This window comes from Rhinopithecus roxellana, chromosome 13 (assembly GCF_007565055.1).
Source record: "Rhinopithecus roxellana isolate Shanxi Qingling chromosome 13, ASM756505v1, whole genome shotgun sequence".
NCBI classification, from domain to species: domain Eukaryota; kingdom Metazoa; phylum Chordata; class Mammalia; order Primates; family Cercopithecidae; genus Rhinopithecus; species Rhinopithecus roxellana.
The window spans coordinates 47,700,685-47,716,999 of record NC_044561.1 but is presented as its reverse complement, the minus strand read 5'-3'; the positions used below and the strand labels follow the sequence as shown (position 1 = coordinate 47,716,999).

Sequence of the window (16,315 nt, the reverse complement as noted above, 5' to 3'; positions counted from 1 at the left end):
CCCCATGCCGTGACCGAGCCAACCGGGACAGCAAACTCACAGCGAGACCCACGACTCTGGATTCCCGCCGGCCCGCCCTTCCACAGGCCACGCCCCTTCCGCCGGTCCCGGCCTCCCGCGGGCCTTCGCCTTCCGCCTGCGTTTCCCCGAGCCCCGCCTCTTCCGCTATCCCCGCCCCTTCCTGCCCCATGTGGTCCTGAAGCGCGTGTTGGCTGGCTGTGCTAGTGCTCCTGCCGGGACCCCTCAGGTGTGTCGTTTCCGTCGCGCTTCCGCCGTGTCGGCCATGGGGGTCTCCAAGAGGAAGGCCTCGAGCGGCCAGGACGGCGCGGCTTCCTCCGCGGGCGCAGCCAAGCGGGCCCGCAAAGAAGAGCTCACGGGCGTGCGGTTCAAGGCTCAGTTGAAGGACCCGCAGGGCCCCGGGCCAGGTGAGTCCGGGGCGGCAGGCGCAGGATCAGCAGCACAGGCTGGCGAGGCGGCCTCCGTGTGCCAGGCACAACCTCTCTTTTCTGCAGCTTTCGGGTCACCTAGGCTCAGTGGCAAGCCTGTGGTTTGCAGAAAACTGAGGTTCAGGACTGCTCTGTACTTCTTGCTCTGGACTATCGGCGATAGCGAGGGGGCCCCGACTTGCTTGATTGGGACCCTTTCATGTTACAACACATTTATTTCCCTTGCCCAGGCAGCATCCCTCCGCTAGCTCTAAATTTTATTGCAGTTGTCAGGGAAGTAAATGAAGTGTCCTTCTCTGTTGAGTCCTTACTGAGTCAGCTCAGGACAGTTCATGATACACTTTGCTACTCCTTGGGGCGTCAGCACCGTTTTTTCAAGAGCTTCCATCCCCCAACACTCATACTGACTTGATAACTTGTAACAAGCTGCTGGAAGCCACCACAGCTACTTGTCAGTTTACCAGGAATGGGCCAGTGACTGAGATGGAGTCGACTCTCTAATTACACTTTTTGTAAAGTGTGACCATCCTTCACGACTACTTGTAATCGTTTGGAAAGTAACACGGTTTGGGAAAAACGCGATTGAACATGTTGCCATGTGGAAGCATTGCTCTAACGTAAAACAGTGGCAGTTTTTCTCTCAGGATAAATAAAGTATTAAATTAATGGCCAAAATAGCTTCAACTTCAATTTTTGTCCTGATTTTTTTTTTTTTTAACAGACAGGGTCTTGCTGTGTTGCCCAGGCTGAATGAAGTGCAGTGGCACAATCATGGCTCACTGCAGCCTTAAACTTCTGGGCTTACGCTGTCCTCCCACCTCAGCCCCCCAGGTGGCTGACACTGTAGGTGCACACCACCGTTCCCAGCTATGCTTTTTTTTTTTTTTTTTTTTTTTTTACTTTTTGTAGAGATGGAATCTCACTATGTTGTCCAGGTTGCCCTCGAACTCCCAGTCTCAAGCAATCCTCCCACCTTGTCTTCTCAAAGGGCTGGGAGTATAGGCATGAGCCACCACACCTGGCCTGTTTTTAAACTTTTGATACCTGTACTTGCTAGTCACAGCTAGGAAGATGATACTTACATTAGCATAGAGTTATATATTTCCGAATTCATTATTTTTTATTTATTTATTTTTGAGATGGAGTTTCGCTCTTGTTGCCCAGGCTGGAGTGCAATGGCGCGATCTTGGCGCATCGCAACCTCCGCCTCCCAGGTTCAAGCAATTCTCCTGCCTTAGCCTCCCAAGTAGTTGGGATTATAGGCGTGCACCACCACGCCCAGCTAATTTTGTATTTTTAGTAGAGATGGGGTTTCTCCATGTTGAGGCTGGTCTCGAACTCCTGACCTCAGGTGATCTGCCTGCCTCGGCCTCCCAAAGTAGAGGGATTACAGGCATGAACCACCGCGCCCAGCCTCATTAAGTATTACTAGAGGCTATTATTTGCTAGGGTAGACAGAAAGTGATGAGTAAAAATCTCAAAAAGGCTCTGCCATTGTGGGGCTTTACAAACAGTCCAGTCGAGTGGGGAAGGCAGATATCGGTCAGCAAAATCATATACATAGAGTTTCAAGCATGAGTTTTCCAAAGGAGAGGTACATGGCCCCTGAGGGTGTTTAACAGGCTTTGGATCTAATCTGGGAGCTCAAAGAAGGCTCCCCTGAGGAAGTGGCTTTTCAAAAGGATTCTAGGATGGGACAGGGACAAGAAACTTTCTGGCAGAAGAAAGAGCACGTTTAATTGTTAAAAAGATGTAGTATCTATATTTCATGGTCTTGCACAGAGAGTCTCATGACATTCAGGTGCTACATCATTTGAACACGTGTCAGAAGGAAACCTGGGTTAACAGCCCATGGGTGTAGGTGAGTAGTTGAAAGATGGGGCAAAGCTGAGTCAGTGGGTGAAAGTGTGGTCTCTTGTTTGAGGCTGTGTTGAACTTGTGTTTGAGTCTGGTCTGTGTCTTGAATTCTCTCCTCCTCTCTTCCTCTTGATATGCTCCCATAACCTCCTATGATAGGATTGCTGGAGGATCAGGGAAGTGAAGTTGATGGCTGTTAGGAGACTTTGTTTTCACCAGGCATGTGAGGGAAGGGTTCTGATGATGCTCCCTTCGTGTAATGAAGGAACAAGAGGCGCAGGGTTAGATTGGTAAAGACTGAGGATATTCCAGAGTGGATCAATGTCAGCCTGTGGGAGGATCCCCCATCAAGAAGGGTTTGGCTCCAAGCCAATTCCTTTGAAAATGTTTGCCCATGACTTCACTGGTGATAGAGAAAAGGCCATACTGTAAGAGAGTACACTAATGGTTAAACTCTTGATCCACTTCTCCCCGCATTGCTTCTGGTTTCCCCACTGCATTAAGTGGTAATTCTGATTACCTGGATGTTCCTGCCAGAACCCTCCGTCTGCATCGGTCTATCCCCTGGCCTTGGTGGTTGATTCTCCTCCTGAGAATTTCTGGAATCCGTCTGCTCCCCCTCTTTCCTTCATCATTATTCTAGTCCAGGCATCATGGGTCCCGGCTGGGACCCCGGCTAGAGTTGCCCAGAATTGGTCTCTCTTGCACTTGCTTCCCTACAGCCCGTGCTGTGTGCAGCAGTCAGATGATCCTTTAAAACTCCAAATCTGATTATGTCACTCCTCTCGTGACACCCTTCAGTGGTATCCCACTGCCATTGGGATAAAATCCAAAGTCATTTCCATTGCTTCATCTAGCCCTGCCTGCTTCTTTGACTTCATCTCAGGCTACCCTCCTCACTCACTCAATCACCCCTCCCCACTCGTCTGGCTCCAGTCACTCTCTGTACCCTCCAGCCTTGGGGCCTGGAATGTGGTCTCACTCTCTGCCCCCTCAATACTTATGTTTACTATTACTAATAATAGGTTCAGCATTACTTCTTCAGAGGAAACCTTCCCAACCCTCTAATCTAGATCATGTTCCCTAGTTACAGCCCTCATTACACTCTTGATGTTTGCTTGATAGTACTTCCTACAGGTGCTATATGTGTCTATGTAAGTGATTGCGGTAGGTGCTTAATACATATTCACGTTGGTCTCTGCCATTAGATTGTAAGCACCTTGTGGGTAGAGGCCATTTCTAATTTGCTCACCAGCACATCTTGGGCACTCCCTGTGATGCCTGGAGCACGTGGTATGTGCCCAGTAAATGATGTATGGAAAGATGAACCTGCAAAGAGACGGCAAATGTAACAGGCCAGCGGTTTCCACCCTGTACTACTCTGGAATGCTGGGAGTTACATGCTAGAGTTTGGCGAATAATTCCTTTAAAAAGAGTAAGTAGTTGCACTGCTCTTTCTGCATTAACAGCCCTTGCTATCACTCGCATTCTGTGTTTTCTTGAGGGACAGAGTAGGTATTATGCATGACTCCAGGGTGCCTGTGCCGACTGAATCCTGTGACCCACAGTCACCTTGGCCGGAACACCCATGGCTCTTGCTCATAATCACCACCAGACCATGCTGCAGACAGCAGTGATGGAGTCTGGCCCCGATGCTCAGAGCAGCGCCTGGCATAGCAGATGCACTCCCTTGGTGACTGTTAAAGGAATGACGGTGGTTGCTGCGGAAAATGTTGCAGCATAAAATGGGATCTGAAAACACCTGTGAGGCTGGCAGAGACCGAATGTGACCGAATTTTCACTGCTGCTGCTGAGGACACCTGGGGGGCTTCTTATGTTTTGAGAGTTTACCTTGCCATAAGTGTGATGCTGGATGCTTTGTGTGTAAATTAGCCTTTTTACCCTTCATACAAACCCTGTCAGGTAGGTTCTGTTCTTGTGCCATTATACAGGTCAGGTACCCAAAGCTCAGAGTTCATTGTTACTCAATACCATGCAGCTAGTAAGTGGCCGAGCAGGGATGCATGCCCAGGAGTCTGGCTCCAGTTTATGTTCTTACCTGCTGTGTTTTTGGTGTAAGGTCCTGCTCATGCGTCCCTGGGCAGATGTTGCTTAGCAGCATCTGGACTTGAATCTGAGACATGCAGAATTACTGTCCAAGAGGAACGATGTGTCGGTCCTCTCTGCTCAGCTAGTGGAGCTCACCTGCAGTACCGAGCCCTGTTCTGGGCCTCACTGCTTCAAGGGAACATAGAAAGTGACCTGAACATAGAAGGATCTTGAAACTGTCATTTCTGGAGAGAGGTTAAAGGAAGTGTTTGGTCTTCAGAGGTGCCGACTAGGATGACGGCAGTTGGTGTGGGAAAGAAGGATTAGATCCCTTGCCTCTGGCCCCAAGGCAGAGGAGGAAGGACCCCCTGGGGATGCCTGGGCACTCCCTAAAGCAGACCACCCTGTTCTGATGTGTCTAGGAAGACTGTACTGTGTTTCTCCAAGGTCGTGGCATTTTGCATTTTACTGTATTGATAATTACTAAGTGTGTTTTAGTAGAAATATTTAGTCCCTTTGTCTGTTTTTTTTTTCAAATAAGGTAAGTCTCTACTCCCCCAGAAGAAATGAAGGCCCCAGTAAGATGTGTTACCTTTAGCTTATGCTCTCATGCGGCTTCCAGACACTGCCATGCCCTGCCTTCCTAGTTCTGAGAAGTGCGGCCCAAAGAGTAGAACCAGAGAGAGGCAGGGTTTGGTTTTGTTTTGTTTTGTTTTTGAGACAGAGCCTCACTCTGTTGCCAGACTGGAGTGCAGTGGTGCGATCTCAACTCACTGCAACCTCCACTTCCCAGGTTCAAGCGATTCTCCAAGAGGCAAGTTCAAGTGATTCTCTGAGAGGCAGTTTTATAGAACAGGTTCTGGCAGGAGAATTTCGTGGGCAGCAGCACACAGGTGGCTCCCAGTTGGTTGGGTGGGGTTGTGGCGGGGGTTCAGATTCAGGTGTCAGTGGTGTGGGAGGGGAGGTTGTATTAATTGCAGGAAGGATAGTAGAATCCTCAGGCCGTTGAGACGGGAGATTTTGGAGTGGGGGACTTCTGGGGTCTGACCTTATGGGGAAATACTTGAGTGGGGTTCCCCGCTTTGGGTTTTGAAGAGCACTGATGTTAGCTGATGCTTGGCATGCTGACCGTGGGCCAGGCGCAGCACGGACATTCCATGTGCCACTGCACTCAGAGCAGCGGGTGTCAGCTCCATTGCATGGGCAGAAATTGGCCGGTTTGTGAAGGAAGAACATGGGCTCTGGAGCCAGACTGCCTGGATTGGAGTCCTGGCTCTGCCTCTCCTAAGCTGTGTATCTTTGGACAAGGGCCTCAGTTTTCTCATCTGTGAAATACTAGTACCTAGGGAAAAAAATACTCGTACCTAGGGTGAAGGGTTGTAGTGAGAATTAACTGATGTCATGTAAGTAAAGCTGTTGGTAATGTTTCATTACCATGCTCTATATGGTTTTTCTTGTTATACCCATGCTATAGTTGAGGGAACAAAAGCTATATGGGGATCCAGACGAGTCATTGCCAGAGTCAGTACTCAAACCTGGGACTCACATTGGCACTCAGTTTGTCTCATTCATGTATTGCCTTCTTGGTTTCTAAGTGTGTTCATAATGTCCACGTGGATTAATCTACTAGGGCAGCCATAACAAAATGCCATAGACTGAGTGGCTTAAACAAGAAGAATTTATTTTCTCACGGTTCTGAAGGCCATGTTCACGGGCAAGGCATTAGCAGAGTCACATCCTGGTAAGGGCACATCCTGGCTTGCAGACAACTGTCCTCTTGCTGTGTCCTCACGTGGCCTTTCCTCTGTCCACATGCAGAGAGGGAGCTCTCTGATGTCTCCTCCTTCTCTTATAAGGACGCCAATCCTATTAGATTAGGACCTCACCCTCATGACCTCATTTAACCTGAATTATCTCCTAAAAGGCTGTATCTCCAAATACTGTCTTTTTAGTGCGTAGGGTTTCTTCCCTCCCCTCCCCTCCCCTCCCGTCCCCTCCCCTCCCCTCCCCTCCCCTCCCCTCCTGTCCCCTCCCCTCCTCTCCCCTCCCCTCCCCTCCCGTCCCCTCCCCTCCTCTCCCATCCTCTCCCCTCCCCTCCCCTCCTCTCCTTTTCTTTTCTTTTTCTGAGACAGAGTCTCACTCTGTCACCCAGGCTGGAGTGCAATGGTGCGATCTCGGCTCACTGCAGTCTCTGCCTCCTGGGTTCAAACAATTCTCCTGCCTCAGCCTCCCAAGTAGTTGGGACTACAGGTATGTGCCACCACGCCTGGCTAATTTTTGTATTTTTAGTAGAGACAGGGTTTCACCATGTTGGCCAGGCTGGTCTCGAACTCCCGACCTCAGGTGATCCACCCGCCTTGGCCTCCTAGAGTGCTGGAATTACAGGCGTGAGCCACCACGCCCGGCTGGGCTTGGGGCTTCAACATGAATTTTGGAGAGAAACAGTTCAGTTGATAGCATTCATAGTAGCTTCTGTGCAGTGTAGGTGGATCGGGGAAGGTCACAGAATAGGGAAAGCAGGTTGCAGTGGTGGATGTGATTGTTTCTAAGAAGACTGACCTTGTTAACGTTTGAACATAACTTTTTTTTTCAGGCTTGGAAGCATTTGTGTCTGCTGCCAAGAAGCTACCACGAGAAGATGTGTATGATGTTGTGGAAGGGTATATAAAGATTTCTGTTGAGTGTGCAGAAATTTTCCAGCTCCTAAGTGGAGAAAAACGACCTGAAAGTGAAGTATGTTGTTCCTTACATGGCTTGATGAAGAGAAAAAAAGTTAATGCTGCTGTTAAGTTTGATGAGGAAAAATGTGATAGAAATTTCCATTACCACCTTTCTATAGAAAACGATGCTTTGTCCCTGTGCTGTAGGAATGTATTCATTTTTTGCCTCCATGACCTTTGAAAGCATTTTAGTGGAAAATTCTCACTTATTAACATTTGATGAATGATATCAGAAGGAAGGATAATAGATTCCTAATCAAAATGCACTTGGCTTCAGTATGGTTTAAACAAAAGGGAAACAGATAAACACGTGGTGTCACAGACTCACAACACATAATGAATTGATGATTGTTTTCTTATTCCAAAGAGATTGAACATTGGAATATTTATGTGCCTGTTGAAATCTCAGGTTATTGCTATAAGGATGTAGACCTGATTATCTCTAAAGTCATTAAGAGAATTTTCTTCTCATTCTGGCCTTATCGCCAGCCTGAAGTGAGTCCTAGCACTTCATTTGATTTGATTTTCTCATGTGATTTTCTGTAATTGTAAACAAGCTGTTCTTTATTTTTTTTTATTTTTGAGACGGAGTCTTGCTCTGTCACCCAGGCTGGAGTGCAGTGGCACAATCTCGGCTCACCACAAGCTCCACCTCCCAGGTTCACGCCATTCTCCTGCCTCAGCTGAGTAGCTGGGACTATAGGCGCCCGCCACCATGCCTAGCTAATGTTTTGTATTTTTAGTAGAGACGGGGTTTCACCGTGTTAGCCAGGATGGTCTCGATCTCCTGACCTCATGATCCGCCCGCCTCGGCTTCTCAAAGTGTTGGGATTACAGGCGTGAGCCACTGTGCCCGGCCCTGACAAGTTGTTCTTTATTTTGCTGGGCTGTGGGAGCGGGGCTACATGTAGAGCCTAGGTCTGGCGGGTCAGCCTGCCAAGCTGTCACCTTTGACTCAGGATCTAGGTGGGCCTCATCCTGTATGTTGAAGGCTTTAAGCCTGCAAGTAACTATGGCTAAGACAAAAGGAGCATATATGTACAGGAGGAAAAGAAATGATACAATTTCTAAGCGTTTCAATTCTGTCTTTGCAGACGGTGTTAATATTTCAAGTTTTTGAGGCCATATTATTGCGGACAGCAAGTGATCTTTCACATTTTCATGTTGTGGGAACCAACGTTGTGAAAAAGCTGATGAACAACCACATGAAGCTCATCTGTGAGTCCCTGTATGCCTCGGGTTACAGGTAGGCTGTCTGCCCTTGCGTGACAAAGGACGGGCCTTTGGGTTTGGTCTGCATTCAGCTCTCCGCAGGGGCATTTGGTTATTACCTTTATGGCTAGAGGAGAGGTGAGCTGTTTCCGAGGCCACAGTGACCGAGTCTCTGCCCCCTTCCTTTGTGGACCAGCCCTGGCTGTCCCTGACTCCTCTCACTTATCCCTTGTCCCTCTTGTCCTGCCTGCTACTGTTCTTGCTGCTATATCTGTTGACTGACTCCCTCTACTGGAATCCTAGGTGCATGTGGCAGGGCCTTGCCTGTGTTGTAAATGCCACCTTCCCCTGGATAACAGGGTCTTGCATGTAGCAGGGTCTCAGAAAACCATGGAATCTGGGTAACTGCAGAACGGAAAGACAGCCACGAGCTTGCGTTCGGAGATGCCTTTGTGAAGAAGTCGTCCTCTGTATCCTGCAGTCACAGGGACTGAGATGTGGTCTCTTGATCACATGATGGCTCGCTCCAGAGAGAAATGTCCATCTTCTTCAAATCTCGTGTTTATAATCTTAATCCTACTTAGTTTTAATTTTGAGCCTTATTTTGAATCTTTATGCTTTTTTTTTTTTCCTCCTTAAAAATGGTGTGTCTTTTTCCTTCTTTTTTTCTGTTTTGGGGATAGCAAATAACACAAGCAGCTTGCAGCTGGCTTTGTGGTGAGGCGGCTCTGTGCTTCTGCTGTTCCTGACGTGTCTGATTTCCTCTGGCTCCCTGTACAGATTGGCTCGCGCCTGCCTGAGCCTGATGGCCGCCATGGTGACCCAGGGTCCGGAAGCTGCCAGGGATGTCTGCAGCCATTTTGATTTGAATAAAAAGACCTTGTACACCTTGGTGATCAAGAGGGATTCAAAGGTGAGGGGACCACAGTATCTCGTGCTTTCCATGGATCTCCTTCCCTTGGAGGACTGCAGTGGTTTTTCCTCCATTCTCTGGCCCTGATCCCCACACAGATGGAATGAGAGGTGTCTATGCAGAAGGGTGTGTGTCAGCAGCCACAGGATCTGTCTGTGAGGATAGGACTCACTTCAGGCTGGCGACAGGGCCAGAACCTGGCAGAGCCTGAACAATGGGGACATCTGAGGAAGCTCTTGGGGGCTGAGTGAGATGTGAGGATGACTTAGCTGTGGGCAGCCCCTCTCCTAAGTAAACGAAATACCCTCCATGTGCCCATGGCCCTGAAGCTCGTAGCGTGCCCCAGTCCTCTGTTCCTGCTCTGCCCACCTCGGAGAAAGCCCTTGAAGCTCTAAGCCAGTGACGTCCTCAAAGAGGACTTCTATGGCTTTTTAGTAAGTGACTTTTGCCTCCCAGTTGTAATCTCGTGATGGGTAAGGGTTGGATTGTGCCCAATAAAATGGGATTGTGGATGGTTAGTTTTCAGGAAACCTGTGAAACAAAAATTCCCTGGTGGCTTTTGAAATTTCACTTGGGTTTGGAAAGGTTCTTGGGGAGCAGGCACACTTTGAGGACTCCTGAGCTTGAGCGAGGGCATCCTCCCGTTGCGTGTGCCGGCTGCAGGTTGTCTGTCGAAGGGCATCTTCTGGTTGCCCTGTCAGCTCCCCTGCTGGAATTCAGTGCTGTGAACAGCCCTGGCCAGAGTGTCACCCTCTTCCTGAACGTAAAGAGTAAGGAGACAGATATCAGCCCATCCCATCTGCCGTGGTGGAGAACCACGTTAGAATAATTCACTTCTATAACCCTGTGCTGCCTTGTTTTGTCAATATCCCTGGGAACCAAAAGTTTCTACATTGCTGGAAATTGGACTAAAAGGTTGATAATACCAAGTAGCTTTTATGGCTCTGCGAGATTGGCCTGGTGTTGAGGGTTTTACTGGAATTACAAATAAGGTATTCTCTAAGGAAAAAAATTCCAAGTCTTAATGTCTCTCAGATACTACGCTTTATCCATGTGTCAACAAATTCCATTCAATGAGTAATGGCTCCTGACATTTAAATACGTTTCTAGTAAAAAGAATGTGTGTGCTATTTGCAGACTAGGGCAAATATCACGGTTCTTTGGTCTTACCTGGCAGTAAGCCTGGCAGTAATTATCCATCAGATGCCCTCCCCACCCATCTCTTTTGATGTCAGCCCTCCCAGCTGTCTGAGTGAAATAGACTTCAGGAGCCCAGAGAGCGTGGGAAAGGCCGAGTAGGGCTACCCGTCCTGAACCCTGGCTGCAGGGCCACGCACGAGCTGTTTCATCTCAGGGTCTCGGCACATTATTTTACCTCTCCAGGATCTGTAAAATGGGAGTTACAGTCAAGTCGAAAGTGTTTTTATTCTCATTGTGTAATCTGTAATTATCTTAGATACCTTATATGTTATAGGAAATGGAATTGAGACATTACGTTTAATAAGGAACTGTTAGGAACATTTAAAAATAGAGCAGCGTGAGGAACCCCTGTACCAGCTGTCCAGCTTCAGCCACTGTCCCCATCCTCCACCTTTTTAGTTTCCTCTGGGGCAGTCGATTAGAGCAAATCCCAGACGCGAATCATATTTCACTATAAATATTTCAGCATGTACTCTAACAGAAAAAGACCCTTTAAAGAACAGAAACCACAGTGCCATTATCACGCCTAACACATTAATAATTTCTCACTATCATCTACTACTCAGTTTGGTCTCAGGTTTTTTCCGTTTCAAAAATGTTTTTACACCTTGTAGTTCAGATCAGGATCTGAACAAAGTCTACATTGCATTTGGCTGATATGTTTCTTAAATATCTTTGGTCCCTTTTGAGTCTGAGTTTTTCTCCCTCACGCCATCCCCTGCCTTTTGTTTTGTTTTGTTTTTTTAATGCCATTTAGTTGTTGAAGTGCTGGCAGGGATTTTTTTTTTTTTTTTTTTTTTTTGATGAATATATGTTAACATTTCAGAGGAAATTATTAAAGCCTCATGAAGAAGGAGGATTATAGATAATATTCATCCAGCCAAAGAAAGCATTGTTAAAATCCTGTGCCGAAGAGCAGTTTTACCAAATGTATTTTGGTCTATTTTAGACGGTGTTTTGCAGAATAAGCCCTGAAGAGTTCAGGACGTTTTCTTTGTGGAGTAATAACCCTGTGAGGTCACAGGGTGGGAATGAAGAGCAGGCATGTGGCCCACTTGCAGTAGGAGTGGGACGCCTTTGATGGAGTAGACTGGAGACAGAGGATGGAGGCCCAGGGGGCCACGGCAGTGGCAGAGCCTAGAGCGGGCAGCTGCTGTGTCCTGGGGATCTTACCCAGTTCCTCCATCATGTCAGGACAGAAAATTTGGAGTTGTCTGGGATATAAAAGATGGAAGCCAGGAGGTGATAACTAAAACCTTTTCATTTATAAATTCATTGCTGGAGGGATCCACAGGAGGTCTAGTTCTGCTGTGTACCAGCAGGATAGAAAGATCTAGAATGGCAGAAAACCTGGACCAGCATTCCAGAGTCCTGACTCCCAGTACTGTTACTTCAGTGGACAAAAAATAAAAGCACAGGAACTTTCCACTAGCAGGGAAAAGACAGAACTTAATTTAATTTTGCCAGGCAAGTTTTAGCATTTTACCAGCATTTATCTGGAACACAAGGCATGTGTAGATCAGGAAAATTAACTGCTTGAATTAGATGACATGTTTATTTGAACTGTGAGGCATAGAGATGGCTTGGGAGTAGCTTAAGCTTCCTGAGGACAGGGACAACATCTTGGTTAACTTTGCACCCTCTCCTGGCCTGAGATGATGGCATCTTGAATGCAATGAGTGTTTTATAAAAAGTGAATTGGTGGGTTAAGGCACTGGAGCGTTGCTGACACTATGGAAGTGCTGCACATTCTCAGCACTAGTGATCATTGGACGCAAACTCCTTACTGTGATGAGTCACACAGGTAGGTCCTCAGAACAGAGAGGATAGTTTGAAGCTCTCGGTTTTGGGAGAAACCCGCATTGGTGTAATAAGGTCTTGCTGAGATGCTATGTGGCATGGACGGAGATAGACTCAATAAATGTAATGAGTGTGCAAGGCCTTGATCTACGTATCAGGGAGCATGGGTTGGATAGCCTTCCTTTTCTCCGGAAGGAACATAGACCCAACAAAATAAGATGGAATTAATTAAAGACTTGCACAGAGACCTAACTGGTGCCAAGTATGGTCCTTGCACCCTGAGAAAAAGTGAAATGAAAATGGAAAATGTCAGAGAATCTTGTGGAGAAGGAAGAACTCTGTAGATGAACATAAGTAGTATGTGCAATTACTTCTTATCTCAGTTGTGGTACTTAATTAGCCGTGTGACCTCAGGTGAATTTTTTTTTTTCCTTTTTTTGAGATGGAGTCTCCCTCTGTCGCCCAGGTTGGAGTGCAGTGGCGTGGTCTCTGCTCACTGCAAGCTCTGCCTGCTGGGCTCAAGTGATTCTCCTGTCTCAGCCTCCCGAGTAGCTGGAATTATAGGTGCCTACCGCCATACGCAGCTAATTTTTGTAATTTTAGTAGAGACGGGGTTTCACCATGTTGGCTGGTTTGGTTTCGAACTCCTAACCTCAAATGATCTGCCCTATTTGGCCTCCCAATGTGCTGGGATTATAGGCGTGAGCCACCGTATCCGGCTGAATTTTTGACCCCTCAGTTTTCTCATCTGTAAAATGGGTATGGTGTGGGCATCTCTCCCTCAGGCTGTTATGAGGAGTAAAGGAGGTCACAGATGTGCAGCATTTGGTATAGTGCCTGGCCCATAGTAAGTGCTCTGTAAACATTGTTCTCCTCCTCCTCCTCATCGTCACTGCTACTGCCACCACCTCTCCTGCTACTACTAAGTGGATCAGAACTATCTGGAAGGCAGATTACTGCTTAATTTTCCCAGGCATTTTGGGGCAATGATTTGTTGTGATACTAACTTATTTCTCAGCAGTGAATGAAGGTGTCTTTGGAGTAACTGTGAAGTAGAGAATACTGCTGGGTATAAGCAATGGAGCATCTAGGTACTCCTGCTAGTTCTGGAACAGCTGATAGGAGACTGACATGACCATATGTCTTGAGTTCCTTAGATACAAAACGAGGAGTGATGTGACACAGATTTGTCTTAATGATACTGGGAGGGGAAGTTGACCAGCGACTTCCCCAGAGGCGTCGGCTGCTGTCACAGCATTGGGGCCCTCCCCAAACGTGCCCACTGCCCTAGGTGGTGGCTGATGCCTGTGGGACAGTGCTGGCTGCAACCCTGGGAAGGCCTTCCAGGGTTGGTAACGTGACAGCATCTGTGCTTTGGTTTGTGGTATGAGCTAATAAGTTATTTATAGTATCTAATAAAAACCAGACATCACCACATTGATGTCTTACCAAAAGCAGTACCAGTCATTTCATCATCTCTGGATTTTCAAAAACATAGATGATTTTCATTAGCAAGCGAGAGGAGATGGATCTAGGCAGGCTGAGAGTCTTGTTCTGCACCAAAGTGGCCAAGAAGCTAAAATGTGTGTGTTATAGTCAGGGAAGGGAACGCTGCTATTTTTTACCCATACTTTTGTATTGAGAATAGGGCTTGAAAGAGAAGGAAGAGTAGAGAAGATTACCAGGGGAAGAGAATAGAAAAAATTGTTTGCTTTCCATGAAGAATGAGCGTTGGTTTCAGACTTACATCCCCTGGTGACTGGGGACAAGGCCGGGGGGCTGGTGATGTTGAGACGGTAGAGGTGTGCTTGGCCACTGTGTTGCTGATTCCTTTGGCTCTGTGTGGAGTATGCATGTGACATGTAGGTCTCCTTTGTCCTCCAGGGAGTGTACGACGTTCGGCAGGCCTACATTCAGTTTGCTCTCTCCTTTCTAATTGCGGGTGATGACAGCACTATAGTGCAGGTGTTGGAAGTGAAAGGTAGGTGTACCCCCTTGTCCCTTAGGAAAGCCCATTTGTTTTGAAAACCCTGCTGCAAACCGTTTCTTCCAAGTTAGAAAAAAGTCTGCAGCCTTTGCAGTTGCTCTGTACACCAGATTGAAGGGTATGGGGCAGGGAGATGGGTGAGCGGGTACAAAGCCTTGGTCAGTACCATTTTGATATCACTGGTCAGAGTGAACAGAGGTGTTCCTATTATGCCGTCTGGAATGCTGAGTGATGCCGTAACAGAGGATAAATGCAGACCTCAGAGAGGCAGGGTCGGGCAAACAAAGGAGGCTTTATGGCTCTGGAACATACTCAGACTCATAGCCCTGGCTACCCGGATTCCCTCGGGAGCTGTCGTTTTAAAAAATGAAGTTAGTTCTTTGGTGGCTAAGCCCCGTGTTATAAGAATATCAGTAACAGGGCTTCAGAGAATTCCAGCTTGACCACCTTCTGGTGGCTGTGTCCCTAGAGTGAGACTTGGCACCATTTAATCTGCTAGGGCCCCTTGCATTTTATCAAGAGATTCGGTAAGATGATAAATGGCAGCACTTAGCTCAGCACATGGCAGTTGCTCAGTAAGATTCTCTGGAATCCTGGCCTGTCTGGAGGTGAGGAGCAGTCCCGTGTACTGGCCGGAGCTCTGGGAGCTATTGAGGAGGAGTAACAGGGTACTGTACTCAGGACGTTTAGGTCTCCAGTCCTTCTTCCCCCTCCCAGGTGGGAGATCTGAACTGCCTCTGGAACATGACTGCTGGGACCATTTAGGAGAAGAGTGCGGGTGGTGGTCACCCTGTCTGTGGTCAGCCTGGTCTGTGTGGGGCCCTCCATTGCTGCTGTGGTGGGGCAGCATGAGAGTGGAGATGTGGTCTCTGCATAATGCGGCAGACAGATTTTTTTTTTCCTACTTGTTACTAGGCGCTAGGTTCAGGATGTCTTGCTGCTGCCAGGGCCAGTGGTTTCTTTAAGACTCCCCTGGGTCATTTCAGCCATCTGGCCTTTTATTCAAGGACAGTTGGTACCATTTTCACTGTTGAAGGGGACTGGAACGTACTACAGTTTAATGTTTCTGCTGGGAGTTTGGCTGTACGCATCAAAACTTTTAAGATGCTTACGCATGAGTTTGGATTTATGATGGGCCTGTCCCCTGGGCCTCTCATAGTACCCCATGCCAGAGCAAACTGTAACCCCGAACCATTGCCTGGCCTCTGTGCCCGTAGGCTGCTGGCACTGAAGTGGGTTGCACAATGGATAAAGAAAAAAAGATAGAACAACTTTTAAGATACTTGATCCTGTAACTCCATGTCTAGTCATTTATCCCAGTGAAATAATTATAGATGTGAGTAGAAGTTTTGTTAGGGAATAATAGTTATATTAGCTGGAAATGGGACTTCTAACTATCCACCAGTAAGAGATTGGCTGAGCAAATAGGGGACTGGTCATAAGACGGAATGCAGCGATTAAAAATACTCTAGAGGCTGGCCGTGGTGGCTCACGCCTGTAATACCAGCATTTTGGGAGGTGGAGGCAGGAGGATTGCTTGAGCCCAGGAATTCTTGAGACCATCATGGGCAACAGTGAGATTCTGTCTCTACCAAAAGAAAAAAATACAAAAGTTAACTGGGCGTGTTGACATGTACCTATTGTCTCAGCTACTTGGGAGGCTGAGGTGGGAGAATTGCTTGAGCCTGGAATGTCAAGGCTTCAGTAAGTCGAGATTGCACCACTGCACTCTGGCTTGGAGGACAGAGGGAGGCCCTGTCTCAAAAAGAAAAAAAAATGCTGTACTTAATGATTTCAGAGTTTTTTAGTGATACATGGTCAGGTGTAAACTGAGTTATAAAACTGTAAAGGATGATCTCATTTTACTCAAATAGAACAGCATGAATACATCAGAAGGTTAATAGTTAACTCAGACAATGTTAACAGTGTTAACTTCTCAGTACTGAGGCCTTGACTTATTCTTTTGGTTTGTCTGGTATTTTCTGATTTTTCCTTTTTCACAAATAATGAATTTGCTTTTGTAGAAATTCTGTGTGCCCAGTAAGCCTGTGTGGAGCAAGGAAAATTGTAATTGCTTTGCTGCTTCCGCCCACTGTCACCACTGCATTAATAATGATAGTGTCAAGCGCTG

The 16,315-nt window shown here is 47.3% G+C and overlaps 1 protein-coding gene and 1 non-coding gene across 2 annotated transcripts in view; both read left to right on the top strand.

Moving 5' to 3' along the window:
• The first annotated feature begins 283 nt into the window (after positions 1-283).
• URB1 (URB1 ribosome biogenesis homolog) overlaps positions 284-16,315 on the top strand; it is a 79,021-nt gene continuing 62,989 nt past the window's right edge. The window contains 5 exon segments of the mRNA XM_010358809.2: positions 284-425; positions 6,946-7,085; positions 8,167-8,318; positions 9,065-9,197; positions 14,082-14,178. Of these exon segments, the coding sequence (XP_010357111.2) occupies positions 284-425; positions 6,946-7,085; positions 8,167-8,318; positions 9,065-9,197; positions 14,082-14,178 (664 nt within the window).
• On the top strand, positions 15,297-15,431 carry LOC115893053. The gene has a single exon (XR_004053009.1). It is a non-coding gene; the product is annotated as a small nucleolar RNA SNORA42/SNORA80 family (small nucleolar RNA).